Genomic DNA, 17,396 nt, shown 5'->3' on the forward strand with positions numbered 1-17,396 from the left:
TAAATTTGTTTGAAAAACTCCATTTGATTCGTATTAGGAGCATATAAATTGAATAAATTCATGGTTGTATTTCCCAGATCCATTTCGACATGCACCCATCTACCTAAGGGGTCATAATTTATTAATTTGAAATTCGCATTGCATTTTTTGTTTATCAGAATAGCCACTCCAGCTTTTTTCTTTAAAGCCGGTGCAAATAAACATTTAGAAATCCAACCCCCAGATAATTTTTTAGATTCAGTTTCAGAAAGATGGGTCTCTTGTATGAAGTAGATATCCGCATTTTGATTTTTAAGGAACGATAATATTTTCTTTTTCTTAATAGGATGATTTAAACCATTGACATTCATAGAATAAATTTTTATATCCATCTTATTTATCATTAAATTTTAACCAATATTCTATGATAATATACATGATTAGATCTCAGCACAATTAATATATATTGATTCCCATTCCCACCCTCTATTTTCCCTCCCGACCCTCCCACTATCAATGTTTGTCCTGGAACACACATTGGTCATGCAAAACCTAAATCCCCTCCCCCAGGCAACTAATCATTCATAAAAATATTCTCTAATTCAATACATTTCATATTTCTTTATCCACCTTATTATTCATTTAAACCTTCATTAAATCCCCTTGTATATTATAGTTCATATCAAATTTAATTTGATAAATCATATTAATCTTTTCAAGTCTTAGATATAAATAATATATTACCCCTTCAATAAATTAAATATATTTCATATATAGTTCTAATTTCATATATTCAAATTAGATATATCTATTCCTATATATATAATATATATAATAATAAATATTTTAGTAAATCATTTTATATATTTGAAAATCATCATTTATAGTATCGTAATATGTATAGATAAATATTTATATCAAAAAGATTTTATAATTAATACCTATGTTATAATAATTTCCCATTCATTTAACCGAATCCAAAAAAAATTTTTCCATTAATATTAGCAGAATTAAATATAGATGTAGTAATTCATATAAATTATAATTGGATAAATCATCTTAATATTTTCAAGTCTTAGATAAAAATAATATATTCTCCCTACAATAAATTTAATATATGTAAAATATAATTCTAATTCCATATATCATATTGTAATAATAACATTTTTAAACATCATCATTTATAATAACCTAATATGTATAGGAATTAAATATCTATGTTATAATAATTTCCACACTCATTTAATCAAATCTAAAATAATTTTTTTTTTTCCAATTAATAATAGCAGTATTAAATATATATGCAATAATTCTATAATAGTATTCAATTCAATTATAATGTAAATTTATCATAACATCCAATATATTAATAATAATTGAATCAAAAATTATAAAATATATATTTTTTTTTAAATGGATGGAATAAAATCAAAAATTAATTTAAGTCATAAAATTCAATATATTGTAATAAAATTTGAATCAAAAATTGTCATTCTTATTTTATCTTGCATTTTCTATATCCTTTCTTCAGATGAAACTTCCATTTTATTCTGATTATATGTAGACATTAGTTCCTCTTCTTTTTTCTTTCTTTATTTCCATCTATTTTCATTAGATAAATTTGCTTTATTCTGCTTTATTATGTAGACATTGGTTCTTCTTGTGTCAAAAATTCTTTCAGTTTAGCAGGATCTTGAAAATACATAGATTTATTTCCTGTAGAAATTCTCATTGTAGACGGATAGTAAAGACCATACATGTAGCCCTTTTCTTTTAATTGTTGTCTGAATGTAAGGAATTGTTTCCTTATATTTGCAGTATCTTTAGCAAAGTCAGGAACAAAAATCAGTTTAGATCCTTTATAGTTTAGGTTTTTATTTGCTTTTGCCACTTTTAAGATCTCAAATGCTTGTTGGTATCTTAATACTTTGAAGATCAGAGGTCTAGGAGCTGTCTGGTTTGTTTGTTTTCTTGTGGGGATTCTGTGGGCACGTTCTATCTCCAACGGCCATTTAGAATTCAGCTGCAGCAGTTTAGGCAAAAGATTTTCCAAGAACTGTATAGGGTTTTCTCCTTCAATATTTTCAGCTAAGCCAAGGATTCTAATATTCTTTCTTTTTCCTCGATTCTCCATATCAATTAGTTGATTTTTTAAGGCTGTTACATTTTTCTTTTCCTCTTCACACTTTTGTGTGAAAGTTTCCAACTGACAGATTCTTTCCTCCATCACAGACATTCTTTGTCTGTCAGTTTGGATTTCTTGTTTCAGGTTAATCAACTCTTCCTTCACTTCTGATAATTTGTTGGCATTATCAGTCAGCATTATTTTGATTTTAAATAATTCCGCCATGATGTCAGCTTTTTCATTAATTTCATCTGCTTCCAGCGGGATTGGTACGCTGGACGGCGATACAGGGGTTACCTTTGACCTTTTTGCCGACACTCCCGAAGTACAAGGTTTTTCATTTTTTCCTTGCCTTATCGCTGCCATTTCCGCCGTTGATTTTTATTATTTTTAAGTCGGACAAGTAAATAAATAGTTTTATTTTATTCAGTTGTTGCCTGGGACTCAGGAGCTCTGCGGTTAAGCTGCCATATCGTGCGCGCTCCAAGCCACGCCCCTAAGTCCGAGTTTGGATATTTTGTGAAGTACATCCAAAAATCGGGTAGAGAAAATGGTCATTTTCAAAACTGCAAAAATTCTATCTTTTTAAATCTGAAAATGAACTTTCTAGACATGTTTGCTCTTAGTGTGTCTCATCTTTTTTTACCATTTTCGAAAAAGAAAACATCCAAATGAAAAACGCATAAAACAAGACATTTGTATGCAGGAGGGGCCAACATGTTTAACAGATTGGCCACAAAGACATCTCAGCAGAGCAGTGCAGCACCTTAGGGGCACTGCAGTGAACGTCACATCAAAGGTCCCAGGTACACAGCTCACCATAACCCCCTTAGGATGTATGGTGAGCCCTCCAAAACCTACTATACCCAACTGTATACTACCCCAAAAGCCTTTATTCCTGTAGGTATCAACCATATGATGAAACAGTAGGTTCTGGGTGCATTTTGATGGGCTCATACTTTCTACCATGTGCAGTAGTTAGAGTGGGATATGGACCTGAGTTCCCTTCTCTGGAGTATACTGCACTGTCCACCAGGCTACTCCAGAGACCTGCTTACTGCTCTCATAGGACTGGCCATAACATCTGCAGCTGTCATACAAGAATGTATGCACAGTTTCATTCACATCTTTGGGGGATTGGGGGGGTGGGGTATCATGCTTCCATCCCTCTAGTGGTCATTGGGTCAATTTGGGCACCTTTTTGGCACTTATTCATTTTTAAAACATGTCTAGCTTCAAATGTGCAAATTGTGCCCTAGACATTTTAAAAGTATTTGATTTTGGCAAAAAAATGTCCAAGACAAACAGCAAAGGCGACCTGGTGCTCAATTTCTTTATTGTATTACGTGCAATTTCTTTATTGCAGCATGTAAATGTTTCGGCCACTATGGCCTGACTCAGAATTCTGAATCTTTAACTTATAAAAGAAATTAATATCACCCATATTTTTAGCCTGATTATAGTGGTGCTTGAAAATCAAAATCAAAATAGGTGTTCGCTTTTAGCGTTAGCGATTTCAGCAGCTGATACTCTGTTCCGACAAGCTGATATATTTCATGTCCTACTTTGATTTTCAAGCACTACAATAATCAGGCTAAAATATAGGTGATATTAATTTCTTTTATAAGTTCAAGACTCAGACTCCTGAGGCAGACCATAGTAGCCAAAACATGCACATGTTTGAGTTTTAATAAATACAAGAGAAAGAAAAATGGTAAAACCAGAGGACATGATTTGAGGTTGAAGGGTGGCAGACTCGAGTAATGTAAGGAAATTCTTCTTTACAGAGAGGGTGGTTGATGCCTGGAATGTACTCCCGAAAGAGGTGGTGGAGAGGAAAACAGTGACAGAGTTTAAAAAAAGCAAGAGATGAACACAGAGGATCTCGAATCAGAAAATAATGGCATATATTGAAGAACTAAGGCCAGTACTGGGCAGACTTGCACAGTCTGTGTCTGTATATGGCCATTTGGTTGAGGATGGGCTGGGGAGGGCTTTGATGGCTGGGATGGTTTAGATGGGCTGGAGTGAGAATTCAGTAGATGAAACCTAAGCATAGTACCAGGCAGAGCTTTGGGTTCTGGCCCAGAAATAGCTAAGAAGAAGGAAAATTTAAATTTAAATCAGTAATTTAAAGAGAGAGTAAGGTTGGGCAGACTGGATGGACCATTCAAGTCATTATCTGCCATCATCTACTATGTTACAATAAAGAAATTGAGCACCACAGGTTGCCTTTGCTGTTTTTCTTGTCTTGGAAAGGAAGTATCTCCTGTTTCGTTGTGGAGAAAAATGTCCAAGTCATAAGCCCGCCCATTTCCTAGTTTCAAGTTTTATTTAAAATTTGATAAATCGCTTAATCATAATTCTAAGCAATTAACAGAGTTAATTTTTTTTATTTTTTTTTTACAACATTCAAGGATAACCGTAAGACAGACATACCAGACTTACTGTGCCAGAGGGAGATATACAATAACAGACAGGAAAGAAGAACAACAAGGGGAAAGATAATAGGATAGGTGAGTAGAAACAAAGAGAAGATTAAAGAGGAAGACAACTAGAAGTAGGAAAGAGAGATTGGAATAATAGGTAAAAACCCCAGCAAGAAACATGAGAAGAGTAGCTCTGCGGAGAAACAAAAGATCGAATGTAAAGGTGGGATCCTGCCCAAAACACGCCTCTAACATGCTGCCTTGAGATTTAGGCAAACTCAAGATGAACAGCATAGCAATCAGTCTAGAAAGTAAGTTTCAAAAATAGCAATTTGGACGGTTTGGTGAGAACAAAACATTCATCTGGCTCTTTATGCCATTTTTTGGACATTTTTCTCTGTTGAAAATGAGCCCCTAATTATACCAGTGTTTAATCATGAAGAAGTGGAACTTGTGCAGTACCAAATTCAACTCTTGATGGGCAGACTGAACACACCATGCAGGTCTTTATCTGCTAACATTTACTATGTTATTATGTAATAGTGTCAGACACTAAGAGGTGAGATAATTTAATGCAAAGATATACAATATGAGGTACATAATCGAAATGAAAATACATCTAAAAACCCGCCTAAATCGGCACTTGGATGATCAAAAAGACAGGTCGTCCAAGTGCTTTTAATCAAAATGGGTTTTAGATGCATCTAAAAGCAGCTTAGGCCTTTTCCCTGCCGCTGTACGCCCAGAGTGAAAAAAGGGGCATTTTTGAAGGAGTGGTTAGTGTGGGAGGTTGGCGGGATGTGGGTTGACCTAGACATAGTCGTCCTGCAGTGATAATCAAAAGTTTAACGAGACTTCCTAGATTGAACTTATACGTTGTGACTTAGGCGATTTAAAAGCAGGTATAAGTGCCCAGAAGGTATCAAAAGTAACTAGATAACCACTGCAGGAACAAAGTAAAGACCCACATACACTCCCCCAGTGATCACTGAACCCCCCACCACCATAAAAATCAGAATAAAAAAGTACCTACCTCCAGAACATCAGTACCTGGCATAGGAAAGCATAGTAGAGCTGCACAGAGGTATTTTATGTAGTTTGGGGGGTGGGCTAGTGAACCACAGAGCGGAGAACCCAAGCCCATAAGCCACTCTAACCACTGCTTTCATGGTGAAGCATGTGCACCCACCAAAAACCCCCCAAACCCTACTGTACTGCCATATAGGTGGCATCTGCAGCCATAAGGGCTATTGGGGTGGTAGACAGGTGGGTATAGTAGGGGTTTTTTTTTTTTTGGGGGGGAGGCTCACCATGACCTATAAGGGAGTTGTGGTGAGATGTTTATTTGGCCAGTGCCCTGTAAGGTACCCCACTACTCTGTTGCCATGTCTGGGTGGCCAGTTGATCACTTTGCTGGTCCCTCCCATGTTCAAAAGGTCTTATTCTAGGCGTTTTTGAGCTGGATGATTTTTTGGACGAGAATGGGGTATAAAAATAGATGACAGCGGTCTGGACAATCAAACAGCTGGATGTAGAAGTAGACGATTCTCAAAAAATATTTTGGACGTATTTTTTGAGAATGGACTTTGGATGTTTCTGACTTTGGGCAATTAGCGACTTAGGCCCAAAACAGACTTAGACCTTTTTTTTAATTATGCCATTCCACCAGTCTATTAGCTTCTCATAAACACTTTCTTGTATCAAAAAGCATAGTTACTTACCGTAACAGATGTTATCCAGGGACAGCAGGCAGATATTCTAATATGTGGGTGACGTCATCCGTGGAGCCCCGGTACAGACAGCTTTAACAGTGTATCACCACTAAGTTTTTAGAAACTTTGCGACTGCCCGCACCGTGCATGCACAAGTGCCTTCCTGCCCGACGTAAGCTCGCAGTACCTCAGCAAGCTAAGAAGCCAAACAGGGGAGGTGGGTGGGTTGTGAGAATATCTGCTTGATGTCTCTGGATAACACCTGTTATGGTAAGTAACTGTGCTTTATCCCTAGCTTACTACAATGGGATGGAGGGAGTGCTGGCCATTAAGAAAATAAATTTTGCAAAACTGCTTGGCTGAAATGACCATCCCATCTAGAATAAGATTCCAGACAGGAGTGAGACATGAATGTATGAACTGAGGACCAAGTGGCAGCTTTACAGATCTCATCAACAGGAGTGGAACATAAGAAAGTAACTGAAGCTGCCATAGCTCGGACTTTGTGAGCTGTGACATGACTTCCAAGGTGCAGCCCATTCTGAGCATAACAGAAGGAAATACATGCTGCCAACCATGTAGAAATAGTTCTCTTGCATACAGGCCGTCCCTACCTGTTAGGATCAAAGGAGATGAACAGTTGAGGAGATGTCCTATGCGACTGAGTTCACTGTAAATAATAAACCATAGCTAGTTTGCAGTATGAAGAGCTGTTTCTTAAGGGTGAGAATGAGGCTTAAGAAAAAAACACTGGAAGCACAATCGATTGATTGAGATGAAATTCAGCAGTTACCTTTGGGAGGAACTTTGGATGGGTGTGATGCACTACTTTGTCATGGTAGAACATTGTAAAAGGTGGGTCTGCCACCAGCACTTGGAGAGCCACAAGCAAAACAACCAAGCTGCCAAATTTAGGTGCCTTTTCAAATCTAATCTAAAATCCTAAGTTTTCAGATGAAAATTTGCTGATTAGAGATTAATTTTCAGCCTTCTCTTAGAACTTGCAACTTGCATATACTTCAGAATTTGGAACGACAAGTGAGGAGATTAAATTTGCAGATGACACTAAACTGTTCAAAGTTGTTAAAACGCATGCGGATTGTGAAAAATTGCAGACAGACCTTAGGAAATTGGAAGACTGGGTGTCCAAGTGGCAGATGAAATTTAATGTGGACAAATTCAAAGTGATGCACATTAGGAAGAATAACCTGAATCACACACCTTGGGTGTTAGCGCCCAAGAGAAGGATCTGGGTGTCATCGTAGACAATATAATGAAACCTTCCGCCCAATGTGCAGCGGCGGCCAACAAAGCAAACAGGATGCTAGGGATTATTTAAAAAAGGATAGTTAACAAGACTAAGAATGTTATAATGCCCCTGTATTGTTCCATGGTGCAACCTCACCTGAGTATTGTGTTCAATTCTGGTTTCCTTATCTCAAGAAAGATATAGTGGAACTAGAAAAGGTTCCCAGAAGAGCAACCAAGATGATAAAGGGGATGAAGAAAGACTAAAAAGGATAGGGCTCTTTAGCTTGGAAAAGAAATGGCTGAGTGGAGATATGATTTAAGCCTACAAAATCCTGAGTAGAGTAGAACAGGTACAAGCAGATTGATTTTTTACTCCATCAAAAATTACAAAGACTAGGGGGACATTCGAAGTTACAGGGAAATGCTTTTAAAATCAATAGAAGAAAATATTTTTTCATTCAGAGAATAAACTCTGGAATGCATTGCCAGAGGTTGTGGTAAGAGCGGACAGCGTAGATGGTTTTAAGAAAGGTTTGGACAATTTCCTGGAGGAAAATTTCATAGTCTGTTATTGAGAAAGCCATGAGGGAAGCCACTGCTTGCCCTGAATCAGTAGAATGGAATGTTGCTACTCCTTGGGTTTTGGCCAGGTACTAGGGACCTGGATTGGCCACATTGAGAACGGGCTACTTGGCTTGATGGACCATTGGTCTGACCCAGTAAGGCTATTCTTATGTTCTTATGAAGGACTTTCATATAACATAAAAGTATACAGTTTGGAGCACAGGTGAACATTAAGTTCCACTTCATAGCACTGAGTTAGAATTAGTTCTAAAGGTGAAGAGGTGTACAAACTAGAAATCTGCTAAGTTCCATCTTTCTTCAAACTCCATTGACACCATGACAAAATCCTTTCTTCAGCGACACGTCTGATAAAAGGGATGGAAAACCTCTCATACGCTGAGAGATTGGAGAAACTGGGTCTCTTTTCCCTGGAGAGGAGGAGACTTAGAGGGGATATGATAGAGACGGAAGAGTTCAATTACTCTCAGCCCGTTGTATTCCCCATCCTTTTAGTCTAAATATCCAATGATGTTATTGCCGAAAGTAAAACAAGGCGGGTCATAATGAAGACCAACCAATCATATGGCAGTAAGTTGGAATTATGAATTTACTCAGCTGTTAAACTGCCAAACTGTAAAAAGTTTAAAGGCACTTTCCACCATTTAAGTCCTTTCCGGCATAATCTCCGTCACTAGTTTGACATCAGGAACAAACGGCTCTCTTTCCATTGGATCTCCATGCTTGGCGTTCTCCAGTCGATCAAAGTGTCAAATCCACTTTGAAACACTGTCAATTTTACAAGATGTTATCACAGACCCTGCTGTATCTATAAAACCTATTATTTGGGGGGATTTGATAAACAGTTCCTGAATGTTTATAAATGCTAAATTTATGTTTAAGACATGTATAGCGCATTTTTATAAGTTATGAAAATTTAATAGATACTTGCGAGGCTGCCGACAAGGGAAAGCTCGGAAGACCCATTTCAAAATTTTGAGTTTATGCCCAGTAGTGTCTATGATGAGCTATCTAGACTCAAGGTGAACAAAGCCATGGGACCGGACAAACTACACCCCAGAGTGATCAGGGAACTGAGTGACGTCCTGGCGGAACCGTTATCCGCGCTCTTTAATCTTTACCTAAGTACAGGAAGAGTTCCGTTGGATTGGAAGACGGCTAACGTCATTCCACTCCACAAAAAGGGAAGCAGGACAGAGGCTGAGAATTACAGACCGGTGAGCCTCACATCGATAATAAGTAAACTTATGGAAATGCTAATCAAACGCCAATTGGATACAATTCTGAACGAGGAGAAACTATGGGATCCCCATCAACATGGTTTTACGAAGGGAAGGTCCTGTCAATCAAATCTGATCAGCTTCTTTGACTGGGTAACAAGGAAGTTGGATAAAGGGGAATCCCTGGATATCGTGTACTTGGACTTCAGCAAAGCGTTTGATAGCGTCCCACACCGCAGGTTACTGAGCAAGATGAGTTCGATGGGATTGGGTGTAACATTAATCGCATGGGTTAGGGACTGGCTTGGGGGTAGACGACAGAGGGTAGTGGTTAATGGTACCCTCTCCGATACGACGGAGGTGATCAGCGGAGTGCCGCAGGGCTCGGTCTTGGGCTCGATCCTATTTAACATCTTCGTAAGTGACTTGACTGAGGGGCTTCGAGGTAAAATTACATTATTCGCCGATGACGCCAAACTATGCAACATTGTAGGCAAAAGCTCATCAGTCGTTAGCACAATGCCCGACAAAATGCCTGACAGTATGACGCAGGACCTACTCCTGCTTGAGCATTGGTCAAAGACTTGGCAACTAAGTTTCAATGCCAAAAAATGCAAGGTCATGCACCTTGGGGGCAAAAATCCATGCAGGACTTACACCCTAAATGGCGAGATCCTAGCAAGGACTGTAGCAGAACGCGACTTGGGCGTGATCATTAGCGAAGATATGAAGACTGCCAATCAAGTGGAGAAAGCTTCCTCCAGGGCTAAGCAAATCATGGGTTGTATCCGTAGAAGTTTCATCAGCCGTAAGCCCCAGGTTATTATGCCATTGTACAGATCCATGGTGAGACCCCCATCTGGAATACTGTGTGCAATTCTGGAGGCCGCATTATCAAAAGGATGTGTGGAGAGTTGAGTCGGTTCAGCGTCTCAAGGATCTCCCGTATGAGGAACGGCTGGATAAGTTGCAGCTATACTCACTCGAAGAACGCAGAGAGAGGGGAGACATGATCGAGACGTTCAAATATGTCACAGGCCTTATCGAGGTGGAAGAAGATCTCTTTTTTCTTAAAAGACCCACGGCGACAAGAGGGCATCCATGGAAAATCAAGGGTGGGAAATTTCATGGCGATACCAGAAAATACTTCTTCACCGAGAGGGTGGTTGATCTCTGAAATAGTCTACCACAACAGGTAATTGAGGCCAGCAGCGTGCCAGATTTTAAGAAAAGATGAGATTGGCATGTCGGATCTCTTCATGGAGGTAGATAGGGGGTAGGTCTTGGTGTGGGCAGACTGGATGGGCCGTGGCCCTTTTCTGCCGTCATTTCTATTTTTCTATGTTTCTAAATGATAGTTGTTGGGTAGGGTGGGGGAGGGGTATTGATCTGTTTGAGTTTTGCAAAAATATTAACTGATGCTTAAAGTGTAAAATGTTCTTTATACTGTTTTCACTTATTGAAAGTGTTAAAAATGAATAAAGATTTATTTAAAAAAAAAAAAAAATAGATGCAGAGCAGAAATAAGCCACCGAGGCAGCCATAGCTCAGACATGGTATGCTGTTCCACTACACTGTAATGTCAGCCCAGTTCGAGTATATGCAAAGGAGATACAGTCCATTAGCCTATTGGAGATGGTTTTCTTGGTAATAGGAACTTCAAGTTTGTTAGGGTCAAAAGCCACAAAGAGTTGGGAGGATCCTCTATGAGATATAGTCTGGTCCAGGTAACATGCCAGAGAATGCTTGCAGTCCAAGCAGTGAACAGCAGTTTCTTTAGGATGGAAATGTAGTTTTGGAAAGAAAACAGGCAAAACTATGAATTGGTTGAGATAGAATTCTGAGACAACTTTGGGAAGGAATTTTGAATCAGTTCGAAGCATTACTCTGTCATGGTAGAACTTTGTGTAGGGAGGATCTAACACCAGAGCCTCATTCGGCATGTAGAGGTGAGAACAATGAGGAAAACGACCTTTCAAGAGAGAAGTCCTCCCAGTTCTTGAGTAAAGTATCCTTCATGACCCTACACAAAGGTATTTTAATGCATGGTTTGGTGGAGCTTCATAGTCAAGGAGGTTGAAAAGCTCAGAGCGAGGTTCCTCTTCTGTTTCCATTTTCATAGGCAAAGCTTGACCCATCTGCATGACAAAACCAGTAAAATACTTTCTGGTGCAGACTTGTGTTGTTGAGGTGCAAGAGAAGAATCAGAAGGTATATTATAGGATTCTTCTTATGAGTATTCTGGCAAATCCTTATCTGAATGGTTGGAAATAACTAGGTCAGAGTCCTCAAAGTACTCTCTGGTAAGTGAATCAGGGAGTGTGTGTCAAAAGAAGCATTGACTGCATGTTAAGGTGTAGGTTGATGGTCTGATCTAGGAGATAACTCCTCTGTCGATGATGATGCATGTGTTGAGTGGTCCATGCTGCCCCCGATGCTCAATGTCGAGCAGGGGTGTGTGACCTGCTCCTTGATCAATGTTTTAATGTATCAGCAGGCAGGGCTGAGGCAGGATTGGAAGCCTCTAACACATGTAATGACTGTGTCTACAGTAGTCCCTAAAGCTCTTGTCTGAGCATAGCCCAAATCTCCTCCTGGAGAAATGGTGCTGGTACCGGAAAAGACATCAGCTTGGAATGCTAGGGTATGGGAGACTTCGATGATGAGGAATAGGAAGGAGAGTGGTCTCACTGCATTGACACTTACTTTGCATTGAGGAAGTCGATGCATGGAAGGACAGAGTACCATGCCTAGAAAAGGGAAGAATGTTTTTGTGCTTCTTAGCTTTCTTACGTGCCACATCCCTCGATGCTCGAGACATAGATGAAAATGATGTAGAGTCCTGTCTCTGTAAAAAGTCCAATGCCCAATGCTCTTGATGCAGTGGCGATATACTTGGCTTCAATATTGATGCCTGCATCATAGCATGTTGAACGTCAGATTCCAAGTTCCCTGCCATGCTCGATATCAGTGCTGAAGCAATACTGAAAAGTTTTTCAAATGGAAGTTTTTGGGCTTTTAGTGACTTCTTTTGAATGCGGGAGCAAAAGTCACAGCAAATGTCCCCATGTTCAGGATCCAGGCACTGGACATATCAATTATGTGATTCAGAGCCTAAAATGGTCCAATTACATCAAGAACATTTCTTAAAGCTACTTGGTATCCTCTTTGAAATGGAGGGGATAATGGCTGATGCTCAATGGCCTACGGAGCTCAAGTAACTAGGATGCCAAGAACAGTCGATACTCCCGGAAGGGAAAATGGGCTTGGAGTGGCTCAAAGGCCAAAAAAACAAAAGGTTTTATGTGCTGAAGATAAAACTGAAGACACAGCTTCTCAGTTTCATGGAAAATGAATAACTAATGGTCCCGTGAGCTGATATCAGGTGGGAAGTCAATGGCATGTGAATAGTATGGGGACTACCTAAAGATTTAAAGTAGAGAAGGGATGCTGGTTTCTTTTTTTAAGATTTAAAGTGACAGAGCACTTGGTAGTATCCATACCGGGTTCTGTGGATGACATCATCCACATGTGAGAATATTATGCCTTCTTTTCCTCGGAGAAAATTATGTATATAGTTCCACATCATAGATGGGGTGAGGGTAGGGGAGAAAAGAACATACAGCTTTGGATTTGGGCCAAAAATAAGAACCCCCCAGAAAAAGAAAAAATGCCAATGTAAATCTCTGTAAGTACTTTACCTTTCAGCAAATTTCAAGTGAAGGTAGAAACTATTTTCAATTGAAAACTTATACAAAGATTGTGGACAAAAAGTACCCACAGATTTTGCAGCAATGAAAGTAGTTTCAAAGTTGCCCCCATAATTAATATTCAGAAATCATTTTTCTAAAAGCATAAAATTATTGATTTTGTAAGTTTTAGCAATTATGTTATAAGAAACCTCCAAAACCTTTTTTTTTTTTTTTACTTTATCTTTATAAGTTATAAATATAAATCAAGTAAACACTTGAAATATAACATAGCTCATTTCTAGTCCATAATATAAGTGTGTTTCTGCCTCCCAAAATTTTTTAATTGTTGTATTTAGAAAAATAGGACAAAACAGATGTTCTTTAATTTACTTTATTGGTCCTGATGTTAGTGAATAAGTACGGTAGGAGTTATGAATTACCTGGGTCTGATTGGCGCTGGTCCGTGCAGAGAAGTTGATGAAGAATGGAAGATACTTTTCCTTATCTAAGTTGTTCATTAACTTGTCTTTCACATAAATAGATTTCCCAGTACCAGTTGGCCCCACAAACAGAAGTGGTCTTTTTAAAAGCAAAATTGTTAAATTAGCCACTCAAACATGATAAATGCAATTAAAAAAGAAACAAAACCAAAATACAATACAAGTATGAAATTAGAAATGGCAAATAATGACAATACATATTTACAACTTACTTTGCATAGTTGATGCATAAGTCCAAGAGAAAAGTATATCTGATTGTATCCATTGTTGGGACTATAATGTCTTGAATCTTTGTGTTCTTATTGCCCAAATTTGTGCTTTTGATAGCCTCATTCCAATGGACCCAGCGCCCACGTCCTTTTAACTATAAAACAAACAACCCCCCCACCAAAAAAAAAACAACCATTCAATCACTCTTTTAAAGCCTGGCTGCTAAAATAAAAATGCATACTGACAAACAGACAATCCCTTGCCTCTGCCCTGTCTATCCCACTACCATCACCACTCCACCATGGAATTAAGGGAATCTGAGGTACTGCACAATCTCCTCCTCCTCAGGGAGACTTCAAACCCCTGGTGGTCCAGTGGGTTCAATGCCCAAAGTCCCTCCTTTTCCAAACTCTCTCCCTTCTCCTCCTACCCACCTCTGCATCATTCCACCATTTCTTCTGTAAATCTATGTCACCTCAAGCATCTACTCAAGAGTCTGTGGTACCCTGAACCAATTTACATCAGTATCCCTTTCTCTCCCTATGCCCCCTAGGTCCAGCATCTCTCCCCCTCTCTCCCCACCCTCATGGCCTGGTCTCTCTTGCTTTTCCTTCCTCTCCTCCTTCCCAGTGAGTTCAGCACCACTCCCTCCTACTTCTCCCTTGTGGTCCTGTAAACATTATATAAGTTGCCAGCAGGAGCAGCAACAGCAACTTAAAATAGACTATCTTCAGCCAGCCTCTGGATCTTCTTGCTTCCATATATTACCTCCTCTGATGCAATTTCCTTTGGGCAGCACACAGCAGAGGAAAGTTGCAGAGGTTGGCCAAAAGTAGTCGGTCTTCATGCTGCTGCTGCCATGTAAAATTTACAGAATCCTGGGGGAAGAAAGGAGACGGAGCAGATAGAACAAAGCTGGACCTACATTGAGGGTAGGCAGTGGAAGAGGAAAAGAGAGGTGGGTGGAGGTAAGTAACAGAGGGAGGAGGAGAGAGGGGGAGATGCTAGACCAAGGGAGGAAGGGGTAGATGCTAGATTTACAGGAACGGGGAGGGTGGAAGGGGACGTAAGGGTGAAAAAAAGGTTTAACCATTGGATTAGGTAAGACAATGGCAGTGACATCAGAGGCTGGAGCTTTTGGCACCCCTTATAGCTAATATTGAAAACTATATCAGAAAACACTAACTCTGTATTGTAATAGCTTTACGAAATTCATGTATTGTAACACCATTATAGAAGCTCATGTAAACCACTCTGACCAATCATTAGTAGTGGTATAGCAGCTTTCCATAAACAATAATCAAACAATGAGCCAGTGCAAATGGATAAACTGGCCCTACCGGGGGCAGAAATGATCCACATTCACCCCTGCACAAGACTGCCTTCTTCAAAATGGCACCACTGACTCTTAGGAGTAGTCTCACAGTACTGCCACTAGGGGCTTCAAGATGCTATATAAGAGCATTTTCCTTATATGGCAGTTTGAACCTCATAGTGGCAGTACCACAAGACTACTAGCTGGGGGCCAATGGGCCATTTTGAAGAAGGCAGCTGCCAGGGCAGGAATGAGTGGGAATCACTTCTGTTCCCATTGTCTCTCATGACCCCTCAAGGTGAGTTGAGATAAGTCATCTGAACATAACATAAGAAGCGCCATCTCCGGATCAGACCTTCGGTCCATCAAGTCCGGCGATCCGCACACGCGGAGGCCCTGCTAGGTATTCACCTGGCTTATTTTATAGCCAACCATATCTTTATATGCCTCTCTCAAGGAGATATGCATCTAGTTTGCTTTTGAAGCCTAGGACTGTCGATTCCGCAATAATCTCCCCTGGGAGAGTATTCCAGATGTCAACCACTCTCTGTGTGAAGCAGAACTTCCTGACATTAGTCCTGAACTTGCCCCCCCTTAGCTTCATTTCATGTCCTCTTGTCCGTGTCAAATTGGACATTGTAAATAATCTTCTCTGCTCTAATTTGTCAATTCCTTTCAGTATTTTGAAGGTCTCGATCATATCCCCACGCAGTCTCCTTTTCTCAAGGGAGAACAATCCCAGTGTTTTAAGTCGATCCTCATATTCCAGTTTCTCCATACCCTTCACTAGTTTAGTTGCTCGTCTCTGCACCCTCTCCAGCAGTTTTATATCCTTCTTTAGGTAGGGAGACCAATGTTGGACGCAGTATTCCAAGTGGGGTCTGACCATTGCCCTATAAAGCGGCATTATAACTTTCTCCGATCTACTCGAGATTCCTTTCTTTATCATGCCCAACATTCTATTTGCCTTATTTGCCGCTGCCGCGCATTGTGCCGACGGCTTCAGGGTCCTATCTATCAGTACACCCAGATCCCTTTCTTGTTCACTTTTCCCCAGAGTTGCACCTGACATTCTGTACTCGTATTCCTTATTTTTACTGCCTAAATGCATTACCTTGCATTTCTCCACGTTGAACTTCATCTGCCATTTCTCCGCCCATTTTTCTAACCGACACAAATCGCTCTGGAGTTCCTCACTGTCCTCCTGCGATCTGATTGCCCGGCAGAGTTTTGTGTCGTCTGCAAACTTGATGATCTCACTGGATGTTCCGTTTTCCAGGTCATTGATATAAATATTAAAAAGGATCGGCCCAAGTACCGAGCCCTGGGGCACACCACTAGTCAATCTCTCCCAGTCGGAGAACTTCCCATTTATGCCCACTCTCTGCTTTCGGTTTTCCAGCCATTTGCCTATCCATCTTTGTATATCTCCCTCTATGCCATGGCTTTGTAGCTTCCTGAGAAGTCTTTCGTGTGGAACTTTGTCAAATGCTTTCTGGAAGTCCAAGTATATTATGTCCACCGGCTTTCCACTATCAATTTGCTTGTTCACGGTCTCAAAGAATTGGAGTAAATTCGTCAGACACGATTTCCCTTTCCTGAATCCATGTTGACTGGGTTTCATCAAGTCGTGTGTGTCCAAGTGCTGAACTATGCTATCCTTGATCAGTGATTCAATCATCTTGCCGGGGACAGACGTAAGACTCACAGGTCTATAGTTGCCCGGTTCTCCTCTCGATCCTTTTTTGAAAATTGGCGTGACGTTCGCTTTCCTCCAGTCGTCTGGTATCTGACCAGTTCTGATTGACAGGTTTGCAAGTTTTTGCAATAACTCTCCAATTTCAATCTTCAATTCCTTCAAGACTCTCGGGTGAATTTCATCCGGTCCAGGGGATTTGTCACTTTTAAGTTTGTCGATCTGGTAGTATATCTGATCTAAGTTCACTTCGACTGTGGTGAGGCTGTCCTCTATTTCTCCTGTAAACAGTTTCTCCTCTTCAGGTATTGTTGAGGTGTCCTCCTTCGTAAAGACGGACGCAAAGAAGGAATTTAGTTTGTCTGCGATTTGTTTATCTTCCTTGATGTACCCTTTTCTTCCCTTGTCGTCCAGGGGTCCCACTGCCTCTTTTGCAGGTTTTTTCCCTTTCACATATCTAAAGAAGGGCTTGAAGTTTTTGGCCTCCCGGGCTATTTTTTCCTCATAGTCATATTTTGCTTCCCTCACCGCCTTGTGACATTTCTTCTGTTTATCTTTATGTTTGTTCCAGGCTTCGGTTGTCTTCGTGCATTTCCATTTTTTGAAAGAGTCCTTCTTTTCTTTTATGGCTTCCTTCACCTGTATGGTAAGCCATGCCGGTTCTCCTTTGCCTTTAGTTCTCCGA

At 40.0% G+C, this 17,396-nt stretch overlaps 1 protein-coding gene across 2 annotated transcripts in view; it reads right to left on the reverse strand.

The window, feature by feature from the left end:
* DNAH12 (dynein axonemal heavy chain 12) overlaps nucleotides 1-17,396 on the reverse strand; it is a 451,362-nt gene that overhangs the window by 192,796 nt on the left and 241,170 nt on the right. For both annotated transcript variants that reach the window (XM_033925718.1, XM_033925717.1), the window contains exons 37-38: nucleotides 13,703-13,854; nucleotides 13,431-13,569 (exon numbers count right to left, since the gene is read on the reverse strand). In XM_033925718.1, coding sequence (XP_033781609.1) covers nucleotides 13,431-13,569; nucleotides 13,703-13,854 — 291 coding nt within the window. The remainder of the gene's footprint in view (nucleotides 1-13,430; nucleotides 13,570-13,702; nucleotides 13,855-17,396) is intronic.

Source organism: Geotrypetes seraphini, chromosome 17 (genome assembly GCF_902459505.1).
Source record: "Geotrypetes seraphini chromosome 17, aGeoSer1.1, whole genome shotgun sequence".
Classification (NCBI taxonomy): Eukaryota; Metazoa; Chordata; class Amphibia; order Gymnophiona; family Dermophiidae; genus Geotrypetes; species Geotrypetes seraphini.